This window comes from Vulpes vulpes, chromosome 9, assembly GCF_048418805.1.
Source record: "Vulpes vulpes isolate BD-2025 chromosome 9, VulVul3, whole genome shotgun sequence".
Classification (NCBI taxonomy): domain Eukaryota; kingdom Metazoa; phylum Chordata; class Mammalia; order Carnivora; family Canidae; genus Vulpes; species Vulpes vulpes.
This window is the reverse complement of record NC_132788.1, coordinates 74,778,813-74,801,607: the sequence shown is the minus strand read 5'-3', so window position 1 is coordinate 74,801,607 and position 22,795 is coordinate 74,778,813. Positions and strand designations below refer to the sequence as shown.

Genomic DNA, 22,795 nt, shown 5'->3' with positions numbered 1-22,795 from the left:
TTTCCTTAAGTCTCTATTTCCTCTAGGAAAATGGGATTAATAATAGAATCTATTTTAAGAGCTGCTTAGAGAACTGTGGCAATGTATATAAAGAACTAAATCAAATATTTTCTATTGGATATTTTTCTCATCTGTAAGATAAATAAGAATAATGTAGTAAAGGAAGCATGTTCAGGTTCTCTGGTCAACCCCTAAATATACACTAAGAGTGCACGGTGAAGCTCATGTGTTAGTGGATGGTATTTCAATCCAAGTCCAGGAAATGCTCACTCACCCCTTTCCCCCACAGAGTTTTGACAGAGCAAGCAATATGAAAAGGAAAACAACTAGATAGGGAAAAAAAAAATACTCCCTTAGAGGTGTGCAAGCATCAATCAAGACACGTATTTCTGGTCAAGACCGAACAAGAATATGTGGTTTAGATATCAAGGTATAAGTAAGAACCACTGCATTCTACCCCTTGAATCCAGAGAGCCCTTGGCTGAGGTCCCTTTTCAGAAATGTGAAGCAGAGAGAATAAGATGAGGCCAGCTTAGTTGAAGGTCATAGTGTAAGCTTGGGGCAGAAGGGTAAATGAGTCTCCTTTGGAGCTGATCTTTAAGCCAAGCTCCCTGACCTAAATTATACCACATTGTAAAATGGGGTCCGATGAGTGTCCTGGCCTCTGACCAAAGAGATAAACAACTCCTCTCTGGGAGACAGGGAAGGAGCTAGAAGATCATTCCTTCTATAGCACCCTTTCAAAATGTGGAATCTTTTGAACTAGGGCTGTTAGACTTAGCAAATAGAAATATAGGACAACCAGCTAAATTTGAATTTCAGATAAGCGAGAAATCGTTTCTGTGGTAGAAGTGTGTCACATGCCATATTTGGGACGTGCTTGTACCAAAGCATTATTTGTTGTTTATCTGACATTTGGAGTTAACTGGGCATCCTCTGGGTTATCTGGCAGTTCTATTTCCAGCGATGTTTTACAGTCAGTTTGGTGATGGTTCATCGAGACTGATAAGAAGGCTTTCAGAGCTCTTTCTTTGTTGTCGGAGGTGTCCTGTGTGTTGTGGAATGTTTAGTACCATTTCTAGCTTCTACTCACTAGGTGCTAATAGAATTGTCCTTGCTTCCATTGTGACAGCCAAATATGTCTCCAGACATTATCGAATGTCTCTTGGGGGGCAAACCCCCTAAGCAGTGAGAACCACAGCTTTAGAGATAATGGCAAAAGCAAGACTGTGAAGCATGTGAAGATGGTAGACCAGAAGGTGGCACTTACAGTTGCTCTTTGAACAACATGGGTTTGAACTGTGTGGGTCCACTCATATGTGGATTTTTTTTTCATTAAATGCAGTGTAGTGCTGTAAAAATACAGCACAGTACTATAAATGTATTTTTCTTTTCCTTATGATCGTCTTAGTAACATTTTCTCTTCTCTAGCTAACTTTATTATAAGAATAAGTACATCCTCCATTTACAAAATATGTATTAATCAACTGTTTATGTTATCAGTAAGGCTTCCACAGTCAACAGTAAGCCATTGGTTTTAAGTTTTGGGGGGAATCGAAAGTTATATGAGGATTTTTGACTGGGCAGGGGGTCGGGGCCCCTGACCCTTGCATTATTCAAGAGTCAACTACATATCCAAATAATGATGCAGATCCTTCTTCTGTCCTCATTCCTCACCCTCTCCCCGTATTTTGAGCCCCTTCCCAGAAATGTTAGGGACTATCCAGACCTATGTAGAGAAGCCCAACAACATAATTTTAGTCCCATGCTGATTATAATCACTAGACAATCATTCTGTATTGACTTTGCTTCTCCACACAGCTCACATGACGCTGTATATGGCAACCGTTTAGGTTTTAGCTCAGATATCTTCTTCAAAGAATGCCCAACAAACGATTAAACCAAGTGCTTAACATTTGATCATGGGTCAGCAGTTTGTGTGGCTGAGCAAACTTACCATTTAATGGGCAAAACTTTTATAGTCAAACTACCTTACTTAAGTGTACATATTATTTCTTAGCTCCATTTTGTAGAGGGAGAAATTGGGAGACATTGGATAATGAATTCTGTCTTTCAGACATTTCCACCTACACATTTATTTTTGAAAAACATGCTGATAGGCCTGATGTTTCCTGTTTGTAAAGTTCCCCTGCCTGAATGTTTTCTTACTTCCTTGGAAAAAACTGAAGCAACTTTTGCTTTATTAACTTTGTCCAGCATTGATAATTAATTTTGTAGGCCTATCAGCTTATGTAGTGGTAAAACTTCGTCAGCAAGTTAAATGTAACTTTGTTTCTTCATTACTTTCCATATTCTGTAGGATTTTAGAGAAGCAATGATTTTATAAAACTCCACTGAACAAAGCAAAGACAATGTAACTATGTTGTTATGTTGCTGGGGGAAAAAAATCTCTGTTCTTGATTTTCTATAAATGTGGTGTTTTCAAATCTTTTTTTTTTTTTTTTTTATCTAATATGCTTTCTTAAATGGGAATACTCTGTTCTCTAAGAAGCCCATTCTAAAGAATAACATTGTTTTTCCCTGTAATCATAAGCCTTCATCATCATGAAAAAAAATCTGAGCCTTCTCAGATTCTGATACCTGTATTTAATCAATAACCACATTCCTTTTTCATCTGTCTTACCTCTACAAGTGCATTTTCCCAGCTGCGTATGTTTTATTGTAAGAATTCAATTGAAGGAGCCATTCATGTTTGCAAAAAGGATGATGTTTTATTATTGGTTATAAAGAAAAGAAATTTCGTACTTTGTATAACCAACCCTTTCTGTTATAGCACGGTGAATTCTGAAAGTGAGGAACAAGTTAACTAACCATGGAGAGACCACAGAAAAATCTTGTAGCATTCTGACCACATTATAAAATCAGACCTGGCAATTTTTATGTCTCTAATTGACAAGCATTTGATTCATATTTGAAATGCATAATCTTGCATTATTTAAGGGTATGTAGGCTAGAAAGAAAGTGGTGATGGTCAAAATATTTAACAGTAATACGACATGGCCTAATCAATGACACCAGCTACCATCTTATTGGGACAGGGTTCCAGAGATCCTGCAGTGCCAGTTGTCTTTTAGTGACTGACCATGGGGAGGTAGGATGGGTGCTTGGAGAGGGGCCAGGGTGCCTGGGAAGTATAGAGGAAACACTCAAGAGGTACAAGGTAACAACTGTTTATGAGTCAGTCTGGTAGTATTTTAATATTTGAACCATTGGAACAGCTGTACCACTGTGTACCAGCTGGGCTCACAAGTGCAGAACCAACAAGTGGTGTGGCGTAGTTAGAAAATTAGACCACCAGTTAGAGTTCTTAACACTTCCAGTAACTCACTGTGTGGTCTTGGATAAGTTGGGCCTCCGTTTTCTCTTATGGAGAAGGAGAATATTGGATTGGAACAGTCCTATGTTCTCTTCCTGTTCTAAGAATTGACTTCTTTTCCTCACTAACAATCTGCAGGTTCTATGCAGAGTACAGAGTTGTCCTCGAACTTCTGAAAAGTAGAGAGAAGGAAGGGTTTCCTAGACAGTGTAGGGCACTGTCATGCTCTGTGGTTTGTGGATAAGGTGATTGTCAAACAGGAACTAGGTCATATTGACCCTGGATGCACTGGGCTGTCAAGAGCAAGACAGGAACAGTTTGATATCTTTCTGTAAGCAGCTTAAACACAGTTTTTAAAGATTAATAGTTTTCAATGTTTGGAGGAATTTATTGCAGAGTAGAAAAATGTGCTAGTTTACTATAGAAACAAAACAAATGTTGCTTTTGCCTGAAATTACCTAAGGTGGCCAAAAGCAAATACTTTGGAATTTTTTTGTGGTTTGACTAGATTGTGTAAAGTTCCCTCTACTCTTTATTTCACTTTTGTGGTTTTTTTTTTTGGTTATATATATATATATATATATATATATATATATATAGTGTTTTTTTTAATACTCAATGGATATATTAAGGCATCTCCATGGGAATATATAAACACATGTTAATTTGTATTAATAATAGTATTAATGAGCAATACTATGCCTACTAAAAGGAAAGAATATTCTAAAAGAATTTCAACCTAGATGTGTTTTCCTCCAATGGTTTGTTTTAATTTGTTTGAGTTGAAAATCTGTTTCCAAGTTTGTACCACATCTTTAAAATATTTTTTGTATGAGGAGGTACTCAGCGTAATTATGAATTACTTTAAGTATCAGAAAGGAAAAAAAATAGGACTTCTGAAGCACATGCTTTATTAGGAAACTCAGTGCTGAGCAAGTACCTAGACATGTATTTCTTTTGGGTTCCTATATAAGTGATAGTTTAGTAAAATGAACTGATTCTGTTGTAATATCCTATTGCTTATTGTACCTGACAAACAGAAATGAGGAAAATGAAGAATTGATTATCTAGGGTCATTTCTTGAAACTTGCATATAATTCCCATTTATGCTCATTGGAATAAAGAGAGTTTCTGTAACAAATTAAGAACATGCATAACCTGTTATGACATAGTCATAGACGTATAATAATATGGTCTAGAATTATAGTACTCTCTCGAAGTACATCATATTCAAAATTCACTGGAGATGTCTTAGAGACATCTGTTGTAATTATAGGAACATGGTTTCTAATTCATTTAATTCCCTTTCCTACCTAAACTGTACATATAAGTGAATTTTAAGAGACTGTATAAATAAATTTTTAATTACAAAATGATGTTATACAATACATTATTAATAATAACCAACAATGCATAATGTTTATGCATGAGTCCATTACAAAGACGAGCTAATGTATGTCAATTCTAAAAGAATGCACTAATTTGTCCTGAATTTGTGAATGAAGTTGGATCCATGATGCAAGCCAATGAATGCAATAACACAGAGTGGTTCAGCATGCTTTTTTACAGTCATGGAAGAACCTTGTACCTATGGCATTTAAGAGGTATTTAAGATTTGTTCATCACATGTGATCAAGATCTTATTTTTCAGCGAGCCATGCGGTTATGAAATTTGGAATAAGACCATAGAGTTGACGGTACTACTTTGCCAGACAGGTGCAGAACAAAATGGTCCATAGCATCCAAGAAACACGTACAGTCCTTACATTTCGGCACATAGAAATCACAGTCTTACTGTCATGGAATTTCCGCGTGGGGCCAAGGGGTCTGCTGGAATGTGGGTGACTTCATTGTGCTAGCGGTAACAGATTTCTGAAATCTCCATGGCCAGCTCCAGACACTCGCTGGTCTCATGGCAAGATTCAAAAAGGCTGCAGTCCATGTCACAGTTGCAGTTGCGATCATTGCGAGAGTGGCTTTCATCCGAGGTGTGGTGATACCTGTGAGAGGGGCAGCATGTGTTGATACACACCGTTTCGCACGTATCAGGGAGCATCAGGAGACAGTCCCAAAACTGGCAAAACAGACAGGTGAGGATAAGGGAGGCACACTCCTCTGTTTAAAGAAGAAGAAGAAAAAAATTAAGAGTGGAACAAATGGGGGCATCCCTGAAGGACAGGCAGGTGCGGTGTTGCGCTTGAGAACTTCAGAGCCAACTCCTAATTGTCCATATGAGGGGTAATGTAACACCATTATTCTCTCAAGCTTCCCCATCCCCACATAGGACTCACTCTACTTAAGTAATTGCTTTATTAACTTCCTGAGCATTTCTATTGATTCCACATAATCTGGTTATTTAAAGTGCTGTCACTTTTCTAAACTCCTTTATTTACTTTGCCTGCAGAGGTGCTGGGAAGCCACACAATTAGCTACCCATCTGCAAACCTCGCAACTCTGAAAAATAGCAGGTCCTCCCCTGGTGCAGAAAGCTTTTGGGAGCAATCAGTGTTGGGGACAAAGAGTGACTGTACAAACTTCCGGCTTCTTGTCAGGAGGCTTTGTCATTGGTGTGACACGGATTCCCAGAAATCTGCCACTCCCATACTCAAATGCAAGCAAAAGGCACATTGCAAAAACTCCTACGAATGATTTTTAAATAATCATAGTTTTGATTTTAGTTACATTTTGTTTTTAATCCCTGTGTCCTTTGTCCTCCACTTAATGAGAAGCCTTGATTTTATATTCATGTTAAATGGAATACGTCATCATATGCCTAAAAGAGTAGGTCTTCTCAATTCCCTTTAAGAAAATTGGTTTAAAAATTTACTGCGCAGACTTGTGAAAATCTGCAAAGTATCTCTAAGGTATTGAAGGTAATTGGTAATTCTAGCCAAACAGCTGTGATGGGTTATAGATTATTGTATTTTTTTTTGTTTCCATAAAGGGAATTAGTTAGAAGATGCAGCAGTTCTCTTGTTAAAATTATAACTTCTTTTTTTCTTTTTAGTTAAAAAAGCCTCAAAAACATGTGAGTGTTTTATAAATGAGTAGGTAAGTGTTTACATGATACATCATCAAATTAATTAAAATCAGTATCCTAAAAATTGTTGATGGTTGAAAGTAACAATCTGGCATGAATTAGAGAAAAAAATTCCTCCTCCTGATGGGTTTATCAATCAATTAAAGTTAGATTTTCATAAGGATTTTATTATTTCTTCAACAAGAATGTTATGTTAATAACTTTTAGTTTTCAGACTTAAGTTGGCTGAGACGGTACAAGCCTGCAGGAGAGATTTTGCTCCTGGAGTCATCTGCTAAAGGGTTCTGAGTATTCTTAGAGCCCTGTTCATTTACTTCCAACAATGTTTTCCAGACAGCTTTTTTACTTTTATTTGTTAATTTTTAAGAGGAGGGAGAACATAGAAACTTGCTCTAAAAGGGAACAAATATTTTCAAGATTTCTTTTAGAATCCTTATATAAAGGCCTAAAGTGAACTTGCATATAGGTAAACAAAAGTCTTCCTTCCTGCCTCTGTCCTGCCCTCCATCCCTGCCTCACTCCCTTGGTTTTTTTTCTTCCCAGTAAGACAATCATAAAGAACCTCACTGTGACTTTTATGATGATTTTAATTGCCATATATTGTTGCAGGTGCTGTCGCCATTACTAAATATTTCTGGTATAGGCAGCACATCCTATAATACCTCTAGGGCATATATACTCATCTCTCTGCCAGACGGGGTGTATTTTTTTATTCACTTACGGCCAGCTTCTAGCATGAGGCCAACTCACCCATATAAGTTACCACAAACCACCCACAAAAATTCAGGAGTTAGTTAGTAGAGTACCTAGACTCTATTTCATGTCTGTGTTTCTGAAGAGGGCATGTTGGTGGTCAAAGATATGGAGCATAAAACCTCATCAACTTTTATTAATGCCAAGAAGGCTACTCTAGCAGCCCCGGCAAAGAAGAAGTTCTCAGTAGAAAATATTCCAAGCAAATGCTCCATATGCCTCAGGCTGGAGGTGCAAGAGACTGACTTGGGCTATGATCATTCGTATAAAAATGATCTCAGTGGATCGCATCCTTTGTGGATGTAGATGTGAGGCTGAAAGTTTGGTTTGTAGGCAAGTTAGGGTAGGAGCTGGTGACGTGGGGATACGAGCTGGTGTTTCCTATCAGAGTGTGAAACACCTATTTGTGAAATGGCCTTGTAATTTCCTGAGGGCATATAATCTTTTGGTTTAATTCTTCTTGCCAACGTTTTCTCAAGCTGGCAGATTCAGGAGGTCTCTGCTTCTGGTGTACACCATAGATTTTATTTATACACACACAAAAATGTTTGGCCTAATCCTTTGGCCAAACTGGCATTTGTTTTCTTCTACCTCTCTATTTTGTATTTGAGAATAGAGCTCTTTTTTTTTTTTTTTTTTCTGTGTATAAGTCAGTCCTTTTTATTTGGTTATAAAAGGCAGAGCCTCTTGCCCAAAAAAACATGGCAACATTGGTGAATTGAAAACAGATTTTTCCGAACTTTCAAGAGTGTTGAAAACTTTTCCTAAAAGGCATATTACATAATTCCACATGGGCAGGCAAAACTGTTTTGCATATGGCAATTTTTGTTTGCACAAAAGTAACAAAGCAGTTCAGAAGGGAAATTTGCAAGAGTTTGAGAAGAGAGTTGGGCTTCCCTTTCTCCCAAATGTGTGTGCTCTCTTTTCCTGAACAGTTTCTTGGGGCTTTCAGGTTCAATACACACAATATCCAAAGTCATAGCCCATGATTAGCACCCCTGCTCTCAGCCTAGCCAAGAAAGTATGTTATGTGTCCATCTGCCTATTTCATATCTCTTTGGCAACGTCTTCAAGACATCTCCCACTTATCGAGGCCAAACTGCATTCAGATTTCCCTCTTTCCACATTCTACACAACTGTCCTTCCTCTGGCTTTCTCTTGTGAATGGCTCCTGCATGATCGGATGAAATCAGCAGAAAACTGAGACTCATTCTTATCATTTCCCTTCTCCTGGTCATACCTCCATCCCCCATCCAGATCCTTGCTAAGCTCTGCTCATTCTGTCTCAAGTATGTGAGACAGCCTCTACCCACCTCTAGGGCCACCACCTTAGTTCCAGCCACTATCAGCCATTGTCAGGTCAACAGTGATAGCCTCCTATCACATAGCTTTTACATGAGTCCCAGCTCAAGTCATCAGCTCCCGTGATATTTTTCATTGTAGATGGGAAGAGCTCACTCTTCCATAGCCTTAGCTCCTCCTTGCCATAGCCTAGAAGCCTGTGTGATAGGTTCCTGCCTATTTCTCTGGCTTCGCATTCTTCTGTCTTTCTGGCTCACTGCACTCCAGCAACAATGGTTCAGTTTCAGATCCTGGGAGGCCTCAAGCTCACAGCCTTTGCCCATGCTCTTTGGCCTGTGTTCCATATCCCCCACCTCACAGCTTGACTAGATTCCTACTCAACCTCTGAGTCTTTAGCTTAAAACATCTTGCCTCTATAAATTCCATCCTTGCTGAAACTCTCATAGCACTCTACTTTTTCTTCCTGGTACTAACCATAGGATGATATGAAACTAATGAGTTTATTAATGAGTTTCTCCTCCTATTAGAACCTAGTTGTAAGAAAGCCATATCTGTTGTTCAATGAATGAATGAATAATTGAATGATGGATAATAAATAAAGTGGTCTTCATATTTTAGATGAAAGGACTAAGGCTCAGGGATTGTCCCTGACTGTCCTGAATCTTTCAACTGTAAGGTGGTTGCAAGGGGGGTGGGGGTAGGGTGTGGAGTTCAAATCTCAATCTTTCTGGATCTAAATAGTATTTCCTGGAATAGTACTATTGCTATTGACAAGGAAACTGTGGCTTATTTTTATTGACATGTCTGACAAGGAATTTTTTTTGACAAGGAAACTGTGGCTTAGGAAATTTAAGAAACACAGGAAATGGTGGAGCCATGATTTGACTCTAACTATCCCCTCCAGAGCTCTGAACCCTGCAGCTGGCCTGCCCTTCAAAAGGCTCACGCTTCTTCTGTCACAATCCGACATGGTGCAGTATGAGGCCAGCTCATGGAAGGCCTGCTGTCCTCTTTACTCCCTGCTCTTACCTGGCTCCACTCTGTATTCCTAGACTGTCACTGTCTATTCCCCAGGTTCTGTTGAATGGTTTCCTGCTAGGTTTAGCCAGTGGGAAACAGTGGCAGGAGATGGGAGAGTGGGAAGGAGGGAATGCCTCTCTCTGCTTTGAGTGGTATCTCAGGCAGTACTTGTATCTCCTCCTTGGTTTTACCTCTTTCTGAACATTCTTCGTCCTGTGGCTTTTGTTACTGCTACTTGCTAGTAGTCTGCCTAGGAATGGTTAGTTACTCGTGGTCCACAAGAGAAGGCCAGGACTAGTCACCTACCAGTGGCCTGGAGAGACCAAGGAAAGAGCCTTGTTGCTAAAGTCTGAGTGGCCTCCCTGTTCCCTTACTTGGCCTTTTACCTCTCCTAGTATCTATGTAAGGAAGTCTCTGCATGGTGAAGTCCCTTTATTGACTCCCCACCCACCCCTCCCCCACCGTCATCCTGGCCTGGGCTGTAATCACTGCTCTCGGAGTGCCCATCTAGCTTTCCCTCTTCTTACCTTGTTAAATCTAGATCAGGGAAAGTTCAAGAGGGAGCCAAGGCTTGCAACCCAAGCAGCCAAAAGTGCTATTTGACTATAAGCAAGAAGCCATGACAAAAACCCTCCTAGGTTGTTTCATTTCGTCTTTACACCCCTAGGGTAGGGCACTGAGACTGTAATGTGCTAAGTGATACCCTAATGATACTGAAGGATTAACGCAGCCTCCAAAGGTGCTAAATAGACAGCTGGGGATTAGCTAATTAAGAGGGAGAATCTGTCTCATTAGAAAGGGTCATGTTTAATGATAGTAGAAAGGTAACAACGCAAGAAGCTTCCACCAGTGTACCTGAGGTCAGCTTCACAGTCACGGTCTCTGCATTTGCCCTCCCAGCTTTCGATCATGTCACCACCATGCCTGGGATTAAGAGAGGGGAGGGACAGAGGTGGATTTAGCTGTCCACTGGAGTTCTTACAGCTTTCCTCAGCTCCAGAAACACCACCAGTGAGTTTGGGCATCACTCTCCAAAATAGCAAGAACGTGGGTTCCTCCAGAAGGGGCCCCAGATAAACAACCATCTCCCCTCCCTTCCCCACAAAGTAATAATTATAAGAAAAGGTAAATCAACCTGGCTCAAACCCAGTGTTCTAATATGTTACTGGTTAATGTGCTATCCCAGCAGATTCAGTGTGATCGTGGGATTCGTGACACTGTGACCTGACTAATTGCTCCAAGTTTTTGGTCAAAAAGTCTAAAAATTGGCTCCCACTCCTCTAACATTAAGTTCTTTTTCTTTTTTTTTTTTAAGTCTGTAATGTAGAATAGGAATAAATAAAGTGCGACTGAATGCCTTTCTCTAGCGGGGGTATCATCCTTGATGTTATCAATTTTAATAGCTACTTAAATATGTCAAAATCTATTTAAGTTCAGACAAGCACAACTAACGTTCAAGTCAGTTCTTTAGAATGAGGATGACTGGATTTGGGTGATACTTAGTAAATTTGTGCTTATGTTTTTTTCTGAGCAAATGAACTGAAATAATTATAAAATTGAAACATTTTATAAGGTGACACTACTGCATTTAATTGTATGAAATTTACAGTGTAGAAAATGTAATCATTTTATTCAGTAGTCCATGGTGTAATTAAGACTATTCTTTTGAGGTATCTTGTATTTATGATTTTCTTCTTCCACCTGGATGAGACGTCTCAAATTCAAAATTATACATCAATTAGGTATAGTCTCAGGATTCTTTTTAAGGAGTCTGTTTTCGAGTCTTGTGCGTAGCCTTGATTTTATTACCCACAGGGATGCCTGTGCAATCAGAATGTAGAAACAGAAGCAGAGACACAGATAGTGCTCTGGACTTTTTCCATTTTATTCAGGAAAGGGACCACACAGGATGAGCCACAATTTAATAATAAAGTAATGTTGCAGCACATAGTGTGTGATGTGCAGTAAAGATCCTTTTAAATTCCCATCAGAGCACACACCATGAACTGTGCTAATGGATGTAACACATTTTACAAAATCTGCATGTGTGAGGCTTTTCCATTCTGTTTTAAGTGGGGCAATGTATATAAATAATAGATATTAGCAATTAAGCATCCATTCCTATGCACTCATTTATACATTTGAAAATAAATTAACCACAAACTACATGAAAGTGGATGCAATCTTCTCTTTTCCCTTCTGTTTCCCCTGCTGTTCCTGAAAGATATTTCTGTATTTATCTCAGTACGAACAATGACCCCAGCTTTCAATTTCTGCATCCTTAAATTAATTACTATAAAAATTCTCTGACTTAACTCTTGATATGCTTGATGTTTGCTGTTTAAGATAATGAGAGCTTCTTAACCACATTTGTGGGCCTGAGTTTGGATGTTTCGCTCTCTCTTTTATCCAGGTACCAAAACTCTTACCTCAATGGGGAGATCTTTCACCATGTGGAAGAGGAACGGTGGGGCTATTACCTGTGTTGTCAATCTAAAATCATAATTTTCTGGGTTGTACCGGCCTCTCACCAGGGCTTAAGGAAAACAGTCTAATTCAACTGTCCTTGTGAATCTCCTTTGCTCTTTTGAGAAAAGATAAGTGGTGCTTTTCCTGCATGAGACTCCTGGGTATCAGTTGCCATTTTAATGGAGTGGTTATTTGGCCCTTCCCTGAGAATACAAGGGTTCAGGTGTCATGTTAGCTGCCCCTGCCCTTCTCATTCTCCCAGAATCCCTGATAGGACAAATCAGAGTGGTTCTGGAGGGCATTGTGTTGTACTGCATGGATATGTGACAGTGACAATTCCTAATTCTGGGATCTTTGCAACCAAGATCCATGACAGGCATCCCTGATACAATCTGATGGAATGCTCTAGTGCTTTCTAGTGTCACAGAGAGCTCTCCTGTATTTCCTGTTTCCTTGATTGGCATCAAACTCTAGCAAAGCTGGAAACTGGGCATCATCTTGAATTTGAGGTTCTAACCTGGCAGTCCACTGGCCAAAGTTGGTCCCAAGCTGTGTATCGTTGGGAGTGTCTGGAGCTTCATAAAAGAAATAGAAGTATTGTCAACACCTAAACAATTTGGAGATTTCACATGACACTCTGGAGCTGGCAACTCTGAGCCTTTATTTCCTATTGGCAACAGTTAGCTGGAGCTGAGTAGAGGCAGTGCTCTTCACCTTGCCACAGTCCTCACCAATCCCTCTTGTTCACTGCCAGTCTACCTCATTACTCACATTATCTCCTGGCACTGGCACCTGTATGCAATTGTGCCTGTAGCTTCCAGTCTAAAGCACCCATGACTTTGTTTGCACGAGATCATATATAACACATGTTGGAAATTTTCCCCCTTGCCTTCTAAAACCATAACCGTAATGAAAGCAAAAATCAAATATCTGTTATGTTCTAGGTTCTGTATAGAATCCTTTATGCATGTTATTTCATTTATTCAAAACACCCTAGCTCCATTATATAATGGAAAGACTGAGATTTGGAGATGGTAAAGAACTTATCCTAGTTTATATGGTTAATAAATTTCAGAGCCAGGAATTAAACTGATGTGACTCCAAAGCTCCTGTTACACAAAGTCCATTTGTTTATTTTTTTCTTCCTTTCAAAAAGTAAATATTAATTTAAACACAGACCAGAAACTATACCCTATTGTCTTTTCTTTGAGAAACTGCAAGCTTTCTTTAAATGCAGATGCAGATATGGAACACTACAAAATTCTTGAATGGTTTGTGTCTCCGGTAAAGTTCACTACAAAGTCAACCTGAGTAAAATTACATATGTCTTGGTGTGGAGTCCATGACTTTGAACTTGACTGGGATGACCATTTAGCACTAAATCAATTTGATATTGGCTTTGCAAAAGGAATGTGCCTTTTATAGTCATATACAAGGGTAGTTTGGTGTAGGTTGGTACTGATCAGATTGCCCAGGAGGTGATAATCACCTACAGGAACCAACCCTAGTTGCTGATGTAAGCATCTTGATATTTTTCACAGTCCACATTACACATTTCCTGCATTTGAATACCATTCTACTCTGCCTTCTTCTCTTCTCAGCCTAGAGTCATGGGCTGAAATAGTCTCAGATTTTAGAAAAGTTTGCCGTTTTTCTTTATCCACTTCATAGCTCCATAGCAAGAATGATTATACCTCACTCCAGCTATTTAAAACACTTTGCCTCTGATTTCCAGCTTTGAGAGCAAACAATCTGCCAAGCACCTCATAATTGCAGAGTGACCTTGACATGTGTCATTCACCAGGGTTTTCAAATCGAAGTCTTCCTGTTTAATATTCATAAAGGCTCTTTTTTTCTAACAGCATATGTGATGATTTTACAAGGGCTGGGGGTTGGGAAGCTTTATTTAGAGATGGGTTGATTCTGAGAAACATACCATCAGTGTCTCTCTGATGAACTGAAGTATCAGTTTGGAGGTAGGAACATTTCGTTTGGCATTCTTCAAGGGAGGACAGTGATGTGCTGGATTCTGACAGTTTTTTCTCACTGGGGGTTTCCTTGGCTGGTCCATCTGTGATATTGAATTCGGATACTGAATTTATAATGATAGCGTTAATGGGTTTCTCGTCTGTATGCTTTTCATTTGTGAGTTGCGTATCTAGATGAAAAAAAAAAAGAAAACACATACACAAACCCAGTATAGTTGACATGACCTAGTGATCTCAAAATGGACATTTGCAAAAGTTTCACTCCCTAGACTTTTGTGAGAAAAAGGTCTTATCTAAGAGAATGAAACATTGAACGTGATCATTTTGAATAAAAATATAAGTAAGAATAGAAAAGTGCAATAATTATAAAATTTTATATACATTACAAGTTTCTCTATCACACTAATTTGTAGCAGTATTTCTACTGTGGGTTTTTTTTTTAAGTGATGGGTGGAGAAAATCAAAGAATTCATTCAATTGGATCAACGAAATCTCACAGTTTGTTGTCAGCTTATGGTCAAAGTGTTGCTCAATATGTATGTAGTTTCAATCAGATTGTTTTATTGCTTTTGTTTCTACAAACCTCAGTTTCTTCCTCTGTATAAGAAAAATGATGATAAATGAACCGTCTATAAGCTCATGCGTGTGTTTTTCCCTCAGAGACTCTTGGTTGCCATCTTTTCTCCTGACTTGGTATTTGTTAGGCTCCTATGCAGGTGACTGTCTATATGGCTTTTGGGGCTGGGCTTTTTGGAATATATTTTATTTCCATATAACCGCCTGGAAGGGAACCTCTAGCAAAGTCTTTGACCGTTAACTGAGATTCTGGTTTGGCGAGGCATAGAAAAGACCAAGAAGGCCTAGGTGCCTCATGTATTTTAAGAGCTCCCATATTCATCCATCCATCCATCCATCCATCCATCCATCCATTCATTCCCACATAATCATTGAGGGTCTGTTATATAAGGTACACTGGGCTGGGCACAGAGAAGACAGTGGCACCTGAGGCAGGCATGGTCCCCAGATTCTGCAAGCATCAAATGACTTAGCAAAGAAGTAGCTAACTCACAATATTGAGGTGTGTATGACAGAGCAACATTCCATGAAACCACATTAGAGTCTGGGTCATCACCAGTCTGGGTCATAACTTATCTATTCCTATCACACAGTCCTATGATCAAGAAAGCAGTTAACAGAAGATATTCTCAAACATGAAGACCAGAGATTCCTAGGGACACCATAAGTCCTAAACGAGCAGTAACCCTGGTCATTTGGCAGCCCTACTGGGGGATAGTGAAGATGCATTCTGGAGACTTGCCTTCTTGTTGCCATTCCAATGCCTGGTTGATCCAGTAATGTTCATTGAGTGACTGGAATAAACAATAGAACTCAAGACCTGCTTTTTTTTTTTTTTTTCCATGCTTACACAGCTCAGTGCAAGAAGTACATTCTTACCAACATCCATTTTAATCACCTTTTCAAAAGTTACATCTTTTGTTTTTGGTGGATGGAAATCTCTACTGGGTCCTGCCTCATGGGGCAGTGGTTCCCAGACTTCTCTAAAGAGTAAAATATCTTTTACTGGGATATCTTTTAAAACTTTGGAATTTGTTCAAGCTTAGGCAACCCCTCCTACCCCTCAACAGATTAGGTCACAGCCCCTGGGGGATTTCTGAAGCTCTCTACATGAAGCTCCAAAGGCTCCTGACTGGCATGGGAGCTGTCAGTCTGACACACACAATTGTCTTGTTTCTTTCTCAGCCTCCAGACAGCCTTGGCTTTCAACAAGGTTTGCTTTTTATTTCCTACCCCTTATGTTGCTGGCTTTAAATGGTTGTGGCTTGATTCACTCTAAATTGAACCAATGGAAATTGGGGTTCATGAAAACATCTATCATGAATAGCAATTAATGTAACAGTGGATAGATGGAATTAGCTCAACCAACTGGGAAACCTTTAGACTTCCTCTAACCCCAGAGAGATTCACCAAATTCATGTTGTAATGATGATGACAGAAAAATAATAGCTTATTTTTCTGGGGTATCGAAGTGTCTGGCAATCTGCTAATATTACAAAGAGCCTCAAATTATGCCTTAGAACACTTGGAGCAGTACTGAGATTTGGAGACAGAGAATTCTTTGTCTTCTTTGTCATGGGGAGATCGTAGGATGTTTGACAGCACCCCTGTCCTCTACCTACTAGATGCCGGTAGCATGCATTTTCCTAGGTTCTGACAAACAGCACTATGGGGCAAAGTCACCTAGGTGGAAGTCCAAGCCACTGCTTTATACGCACACCCACATACGCCCTCGCATACCCTTTATGTCAAGTTGCATAGTACCACGTAGGTACCTTATTTACCTGAAGCATCACAAAGACTCCAGGAGGTAGATACCATCGGCCTCTCTGAGGGGAATGTATGCATCGGTTTCCCGTTTATAGATGAAGGAGTGTAACCAAAGTTTAGATAGTTTATTTAGATAAGTTGCCTCAGTATTCCTCATTAGCAAGTAACAGAACTAGAATTTGAATCCAGGCTTGGTGTGTTCCAAGAGCTCTGCTCTCATCCTTGTCTCCGTCGTATTATCTCTGACTTGTTCTGAGCTTTTTATCTCTGCTTCCTAGCTGCTGAGACCGCACCTCAGCAACCCCTCTGAACCCTAAATCCCATGATGTGTCACCTACCCCAAATCCAGCCTCGCAGATTACTTCGCTTTAGTCTCTGCAAAGCAGGACCACCTTCTTGCACACTCAGGGAATCCTGCGTCTCCAGTTACAGCTGCTTCATACTGTACACTAAAGAGCAGCTCAGAGCCGGTAGAGAACGAAACCTTGATGAGTATAGAGATTGCAGCAGCTATTTACTTACGGAATTAATTAACAATCAGTTCAAATTATCACACGTAGTCAGGCTGCATGTAATTTAAATTGCTTTTGCACAAAGTAATTCAGTAACAAAAAAAAATGTTGGATAGAGGTTACTAGAATATAAGAACATGCGGAGAATACTGTATACAGCCAAGTGGTATATGATTCTCTTTTTAATTTTGCGACAATTTTAAGTATAGCATTTTGAGTCTAAGTGGTGTGCTACATTAAGCAACCATTTGGAGCCACTGGGATTGTACTGAGAGAATGTTGTGGAGAAGTTAAACTGCCATTCATAAAGTTATTTTAATTCTATATCTCTGTTTATATTTTTATTTTTTTTCATTCTCCAGTGGGAATTATCTGTTGCTCATTAGAAAATCATCTGACATACACACGTTTCCGACCCAGGTCTGTTCGACCCAGAATTCTGACATCTGAAATGAGTCACAATTTTTGGGTGAGCATTACTGACATCTTCCATCTTTTATAGATGGGAAGCTAACAATAAATTTCCCCGGATTCCTCTTTCACGGTGTTATTTGACATTGTATCCAAAGTATTATAAAGTAGCATAGGCTAAAAGGAGAAACATATAAAAAGTGGTATCACATCTCCTGCAGAGAAAACGATTTTGGAATTAAATAAGGAACTCGTGAAACTATATTTGGGACGTTATACATAGTTCTTGACATTAACTCAGAGAAAATAATTTTTTAACAGAAAAAAAAACACCAAAATTAGGACAAAAATTAGAAGCTCAACTCTATTTCTTAGGGAAAAAAATTAAAGTGTATCTCAAGTCAGTGAAATAGAAAATTCATGTTTGGGCTAGAAGTAATTGCAGAACCAATAGGCATAAACTTAAGTAACAGAAAAGACAGACAGTTAATTAATTTTTTATTACCATTGAGCAAATGTTATTAATTTAATTCAATTAACATTTATTGAGTGCCCACATGCAATAGATGAATCAATTTGACAGGAGCTATTAATTTATTTACTTTAAGTTATTGAGGAAACATTTTAATGATTTTCATTTTTGCTCACTAAATGTGACTTTATAATTTTTGCATCCTTGCATTCTCTGTTTGAATGCATATATATGCATTCCAATTGTGTATAAGTAGCACCTCTTCTTCCCTGGCTCCTCTGATTCTATTCTTGTTTCCCTCTCTGCTCCCTTCCCTTCCCCCATCCCCTTCCTTACCCTTCCCTTCCACTCTCTCAGTTTAACTCCCTGACCTGCCTGTCTCTGTTATTGCTTTTTTTTTCTCATTCTACTTCCTTCAATATATTTATTCCTTTATTTCTATCTTTGTCCTCTTAGTTCCTTTCTTTGTACCCTACCCTTCAAGGTCATATTTGTCCATGCTCACAATTTAATTATTTTCTTGGAGAAGCTGGCTCCCAGAACTCGGTGTGGTTCATCAGCCAGCTGGGCCCCATTTATTGAGTGTATAACTATGTGTCTGGCCCCGTACTGGTTGCCGGGAGATTCAAAGGAGAAGAGCAAATAGTCTCAGTCCTCAAGAGGTCCACAGTCCTCATGAATTGTAGTCACACAGTTGTAACTGATGATTGGATATTTTATTTGAGTTATCAGCTAATCTTTACAATTAGTGTATCTCTTTCTACTAACGCCCTATTCTTCTCCCCAAACTGGGTAATTCTGGATATCCCTGGAGAACCCACAATTCAATTTCTTCTCATGGTAGTGTCATTTTTAACAAATTCCCAGGGCTTCAAAATGTTCTGTGAAGTGCCCCGTCCTTCCATCCAAATATTTACCAGTTCTTATTTACTTTTCCTTTTAAATGTCTTACAAGTGACTCTCTGATTTTTCATTCCCATCTCTACCACTCAAGACGAATCCTCTCTGTTCTTAAATCTGTACTATTTCTGTCACCACTGATCTCACCTATAGTGACAACCCTCCCCAAGACATCTTGTACACTATCATCGAAATGATGTTTTGAGCAATATTCTCATCATATTACTCATGAAAACAAAACAAAACACAATACACACACACATCACTCATACACCAAATGCTAATAGTTCTTTAATACCAGAATATTTTCCCATTCTCTTGTTCTGAATTAATCTATACATTGTATTGCCAATAGAAAAAAGGTAGCTTACTGTTAAGTTTTTCTTGTAAGTGGTAAACTCCAGAAGCCTATGCGAATGTTGTCAGATAAGCATTTAACACAGGGTGATTTTAATTTTAATTCTGGACCGAAATGTTTAACGTGAGTGTGTATTTCAAATGTATGGGCCATTTCTAAAGCTATCATGATACATTATGTATTTTCCCTTGGATTTAAACTATATTCTAGCTTAGAATTTAATACTGTAATTATCTGGGATTGAAATCAGATTGAAGCAGACAGGTGACATTTCAAGGTATAAGCTACTGAACCATCAACAAATAATTATGGTTAGTAAATGTAGTTAATTGAAGAAACACCAAAGAAAAGAAAAAAAAAGTATGTTTTCCTTTGTATGGGAAGTTTATAAAGTTCACACAGAAGTCAGAAATGAATTTTGTTATTACTAGAACATATAGGCTGTATTCTCCATAGTGTGGTAGGTAAGAGCACAGAATTGAAGGGTATTCATTCAACATGATGGAACTTGCTGAAAATTATTAGAAAGAGCTAGAATCACAGTTTCTAGGGATGTGAGTACTGTTATTCTTATCCTGAGTGAAATTTTGGGAACTGATACTTATGACTAGAGACAAACAAAATCAGGAAGAAGAGGATTTCTCAGTATTGACAAATGCATATAAAAGATGATTGTTATTTAAGCTGTATTTAAAAAACAACACATTTTCCTTTTTGTAAGCTGAGTAAGGGGATAGTTTGTTCAGACCAGGGGATGAAAATATTCCAGCCTTTTTAAATGAATGGAAGTAAGTTATCCATGGCATGTTTCATTGCGATCTCCTATTAGACTAAACAACAACAACAACAACAACAACAACAACAAAAACCAACAATAACCACTTTGGGTTCATTAAATCTCTTTTTCTGGAGGGGAGTAGAATAAATGAGGTAAAGATATTGGACGCTTTTTTTTCTGTAATTTTCAAATGCCAGCTTTGGTGAGAAGATGTCCTTTAAAGACTTTCAAGTTAAAGCAGTCATTTTATATATGATTGTTTTGTCTTCTGTGGTGCTTCTACTAAAACCCTGCCTCAAAAATGTTAGATGAAATGTTTATCGAGGGCCATGACAAGGGGACACTTTAAGCCTTTTCAATCAGCATTAGTAAATCTTTTTTTTTTTTAAAGAGAGAAAAAGCAAAAGAATATTATTTGTCCTGACATAATAGCAGTGAGTGTTCAAGGTGAAAAGGATTAGAGAGAGGGGAAGAGAACCAAGAGAATAAGGTTGAATGTGGCCTGCTTGCCGAGCTTCCTCCATACCTGTGAAGCATCTTCAACCCTTTGGGACTAAAGTGGGGTTTTTGGCCTAACGCTTCTAGAACATTATCTGTTTTCTATCCCCCTGTAGTACACTTGACATCTGTAGACAGACATAGGCTAAGTGATATACTTTTATAGCCAGATCCTAAGCCTGTAAAAAGGAAAAATTCTGTCCTAGGAGGTGGTTGGATCTTCTTCAGACATGAGAACAGTTTGCGATTATGAGTCTCCAATTCATTTGTATGCAGTTACCTTCAGTTTAATGTTTGTATAAAGTGTCTCAAGAAATAAAGATCATGTTATCTCAGGAAAAAACAAATTGGTTAGCAGTTTTTATAGCTTGATGCACTTGGATTAGTAATAGGTTTAGAGCTTTAAAAAACTCAGTGAAGCCAAACAGGCTATAAACTCACGCCTAATTGTTATTACATATACAGTTGCTTTTTTATTGTCAGTATTTAAATATAAATGTTAAAAATTAAGCTATAATTATTCAAAATATTCTCTATTATGTTAAAACCATCACAATTTATTCATCCCAACGAAGTGAATGCCACTTAAAGTCTCCTTGCATTATCTCATTTGAGGCTCACAACAGTTTTACAAAGTATTATTATCACTATTATATGAATGAGGAAATGGATAGAAGGTCAGAGATTTTAGTGGTTTGCCCAAGATTACCCTGCTGGTAAGGGGCAGAGCTAGTACTTGCACTTAATGTCTTGTAATTCCTGTGACAGTCAAACTTTACATTCGTAAATCGCTTTATGAAACCAGGCGCTCTGATAGGAGATCAAGATACTTTTGTGAAGTACAACTCTTGGGTCCCTTCTGACGTTTCTCTGTCCAGGTTAATTGGCCTCATTAGTAGTTGATTAGGGAGGCTCTTAGTGTGTGTGTGCTCAAAACCAGAACTCCAACAAATGACTGATCTTCTATACCCCTCAGAGCTCAAAGTGAGTCATCTTCTATGTGAAGCTTCCTGCAATGCCTCCCATTCCAAATGAAATTACTTCTTCCCATTGGGAGTCCTCAGAGGTCTGGGTTGATAGCCCACTTTTTTTTTTTTTTTTTGTATTGTAGTTGATTGTGGATGTATTTCTCTTCCCTTTCCTGTTGTGAGCTCCTTGAGGAAATGCATGCTCCATTCATTTCTGACTTCCCAGCACCTAGCACAGTGTCTGGCAGAAAGCAAGTGTTAAATAAATTTCAGATGACTGATGAACTGACTGACAGATTGAATGTGGGGTGTCTCAGTTCTTAGTTGACAATTGACTCATTTTCCCTGGGACAGGTTTTCCATCGGCCTTCCTCCCCCACTCTTGATATGCCAGTTAATCCTGAAGCAAGTCTAAAAATTCTCTTTTGTGCTAAGACACATATTAATTTTTATTTTTATTTGAAGGCAACATTTGCATTTATATCTGTAAAACTGTGAAGAATGTAAAAAGGCACAAAGGAAATAAAAGCCCCTATAATTCTACCATTATTAACACATTATTGTATTTGTTTCACAAAAAAGACAATGGAAATATTTGGTGTCTATATATCTATATATATGTCAGCCCTGGAATATGTGTATATTATATATATTAAAATTAGAAGAGAAACAATATAAATATATAATATAAATATAACATTTATATATTGTTTCTATTAAATAAATATATATTGTTTCTCTTCTAATTTTAATATATACTCATATAATACATATATCATATGTATACTACTTCCAAGATGTGTCACTCACTCTTTTAGGAACTTTGCTGTATTAACTGATTTAATACTCCCAGCAACTTTATAGTAGGTACTACTGGTGTCATCCCCATTTTTTGGATGCAGACACTTAAGTCCAGGGATATGAAGTAACTTACTCAAGGTCACACAAATAGTAAGGGATGAAGCTGCAATTTTAACTTAGCTATTTGGTTCCAAGTCCATGCTTCTAAATAAGATGTTATATTGTCCTCTAGATAGAAATTTAAAAAGAAAAATGAGACAGGATTTTATTGAATACATTACATAGATTACCATTATATCTTGAGCATTTCTTTATAACCTAAAAAATACTTAAAAATATCCTCAGATCTCAGCTCAAATGTCATTTCCTGGAGAGGCCTTCTCTTATACTAAGTCTAAAGTGATATTTCTCAATGGGGGCAAATGTTGTCAATGGCTGGACATGTTTTATTGTCATGACTGGGGTTAGTGCATTTGGTAGGGTGAGTAGCCCAGGGGATGATGCTAAACATCCTTCAAGGCACAAGAATGCCTTCCTTCTCTTTCATCCTGCCCAAATAAAATGTAAAGACTATGGTTTCAAATGTCAGTAGTGCTGAGGCTGAGAAATCCACATATAGGGTGGTCCCAGGCTCTTGCCATCAGCCAATTCTATGTCTCATTGTCCTCATAGTGCTTTCTAGTATTCTGAAAATGTTTAATTTATCTGTTTGTTGATTCACTTATGAAGTTCAAGTCTCTTCTACCCTTGCTAAAACATCACCTTTCTCAGACCTTTATCTGTATTAATTAATTGCTATATCCTTGAAGAGGACTGGATATGTGGTACTTAGTATAGTTGGT

General features: G+C 38.3%; 1 protein-coding gene across 1 annotated transcript in view; it reads right to left on the bottom strand.

Moving 5' to 3' along the window:
- Positions 1-2,706: 2,706 nt before the first annotated feature.
- Positions 2,707-22,795, bottom strand: part of MDFIC2 (MyoD family inhibitor domain containing 2) — a 105,118-nt gene continuing 85,029 nt past the window's right edge. Inside the window, exons 3-4 of the mRNA XM_072720468.1 lie at positions 13,858-14,079; positions 2,707-5,452 (exon numbers count right to left, since the gene is read on the bottom strand). Coding sequence (XP_072576569.1) covers positions 5,193-5,452; positions 13,858-14,079 — 482 coding nt within the window. The 3' untranslated portion in view covers positions 2,707-5,192. The remainder of the gene's footprint in view (positions 5,453-13,857; positions 14,080-22,795) is intronic.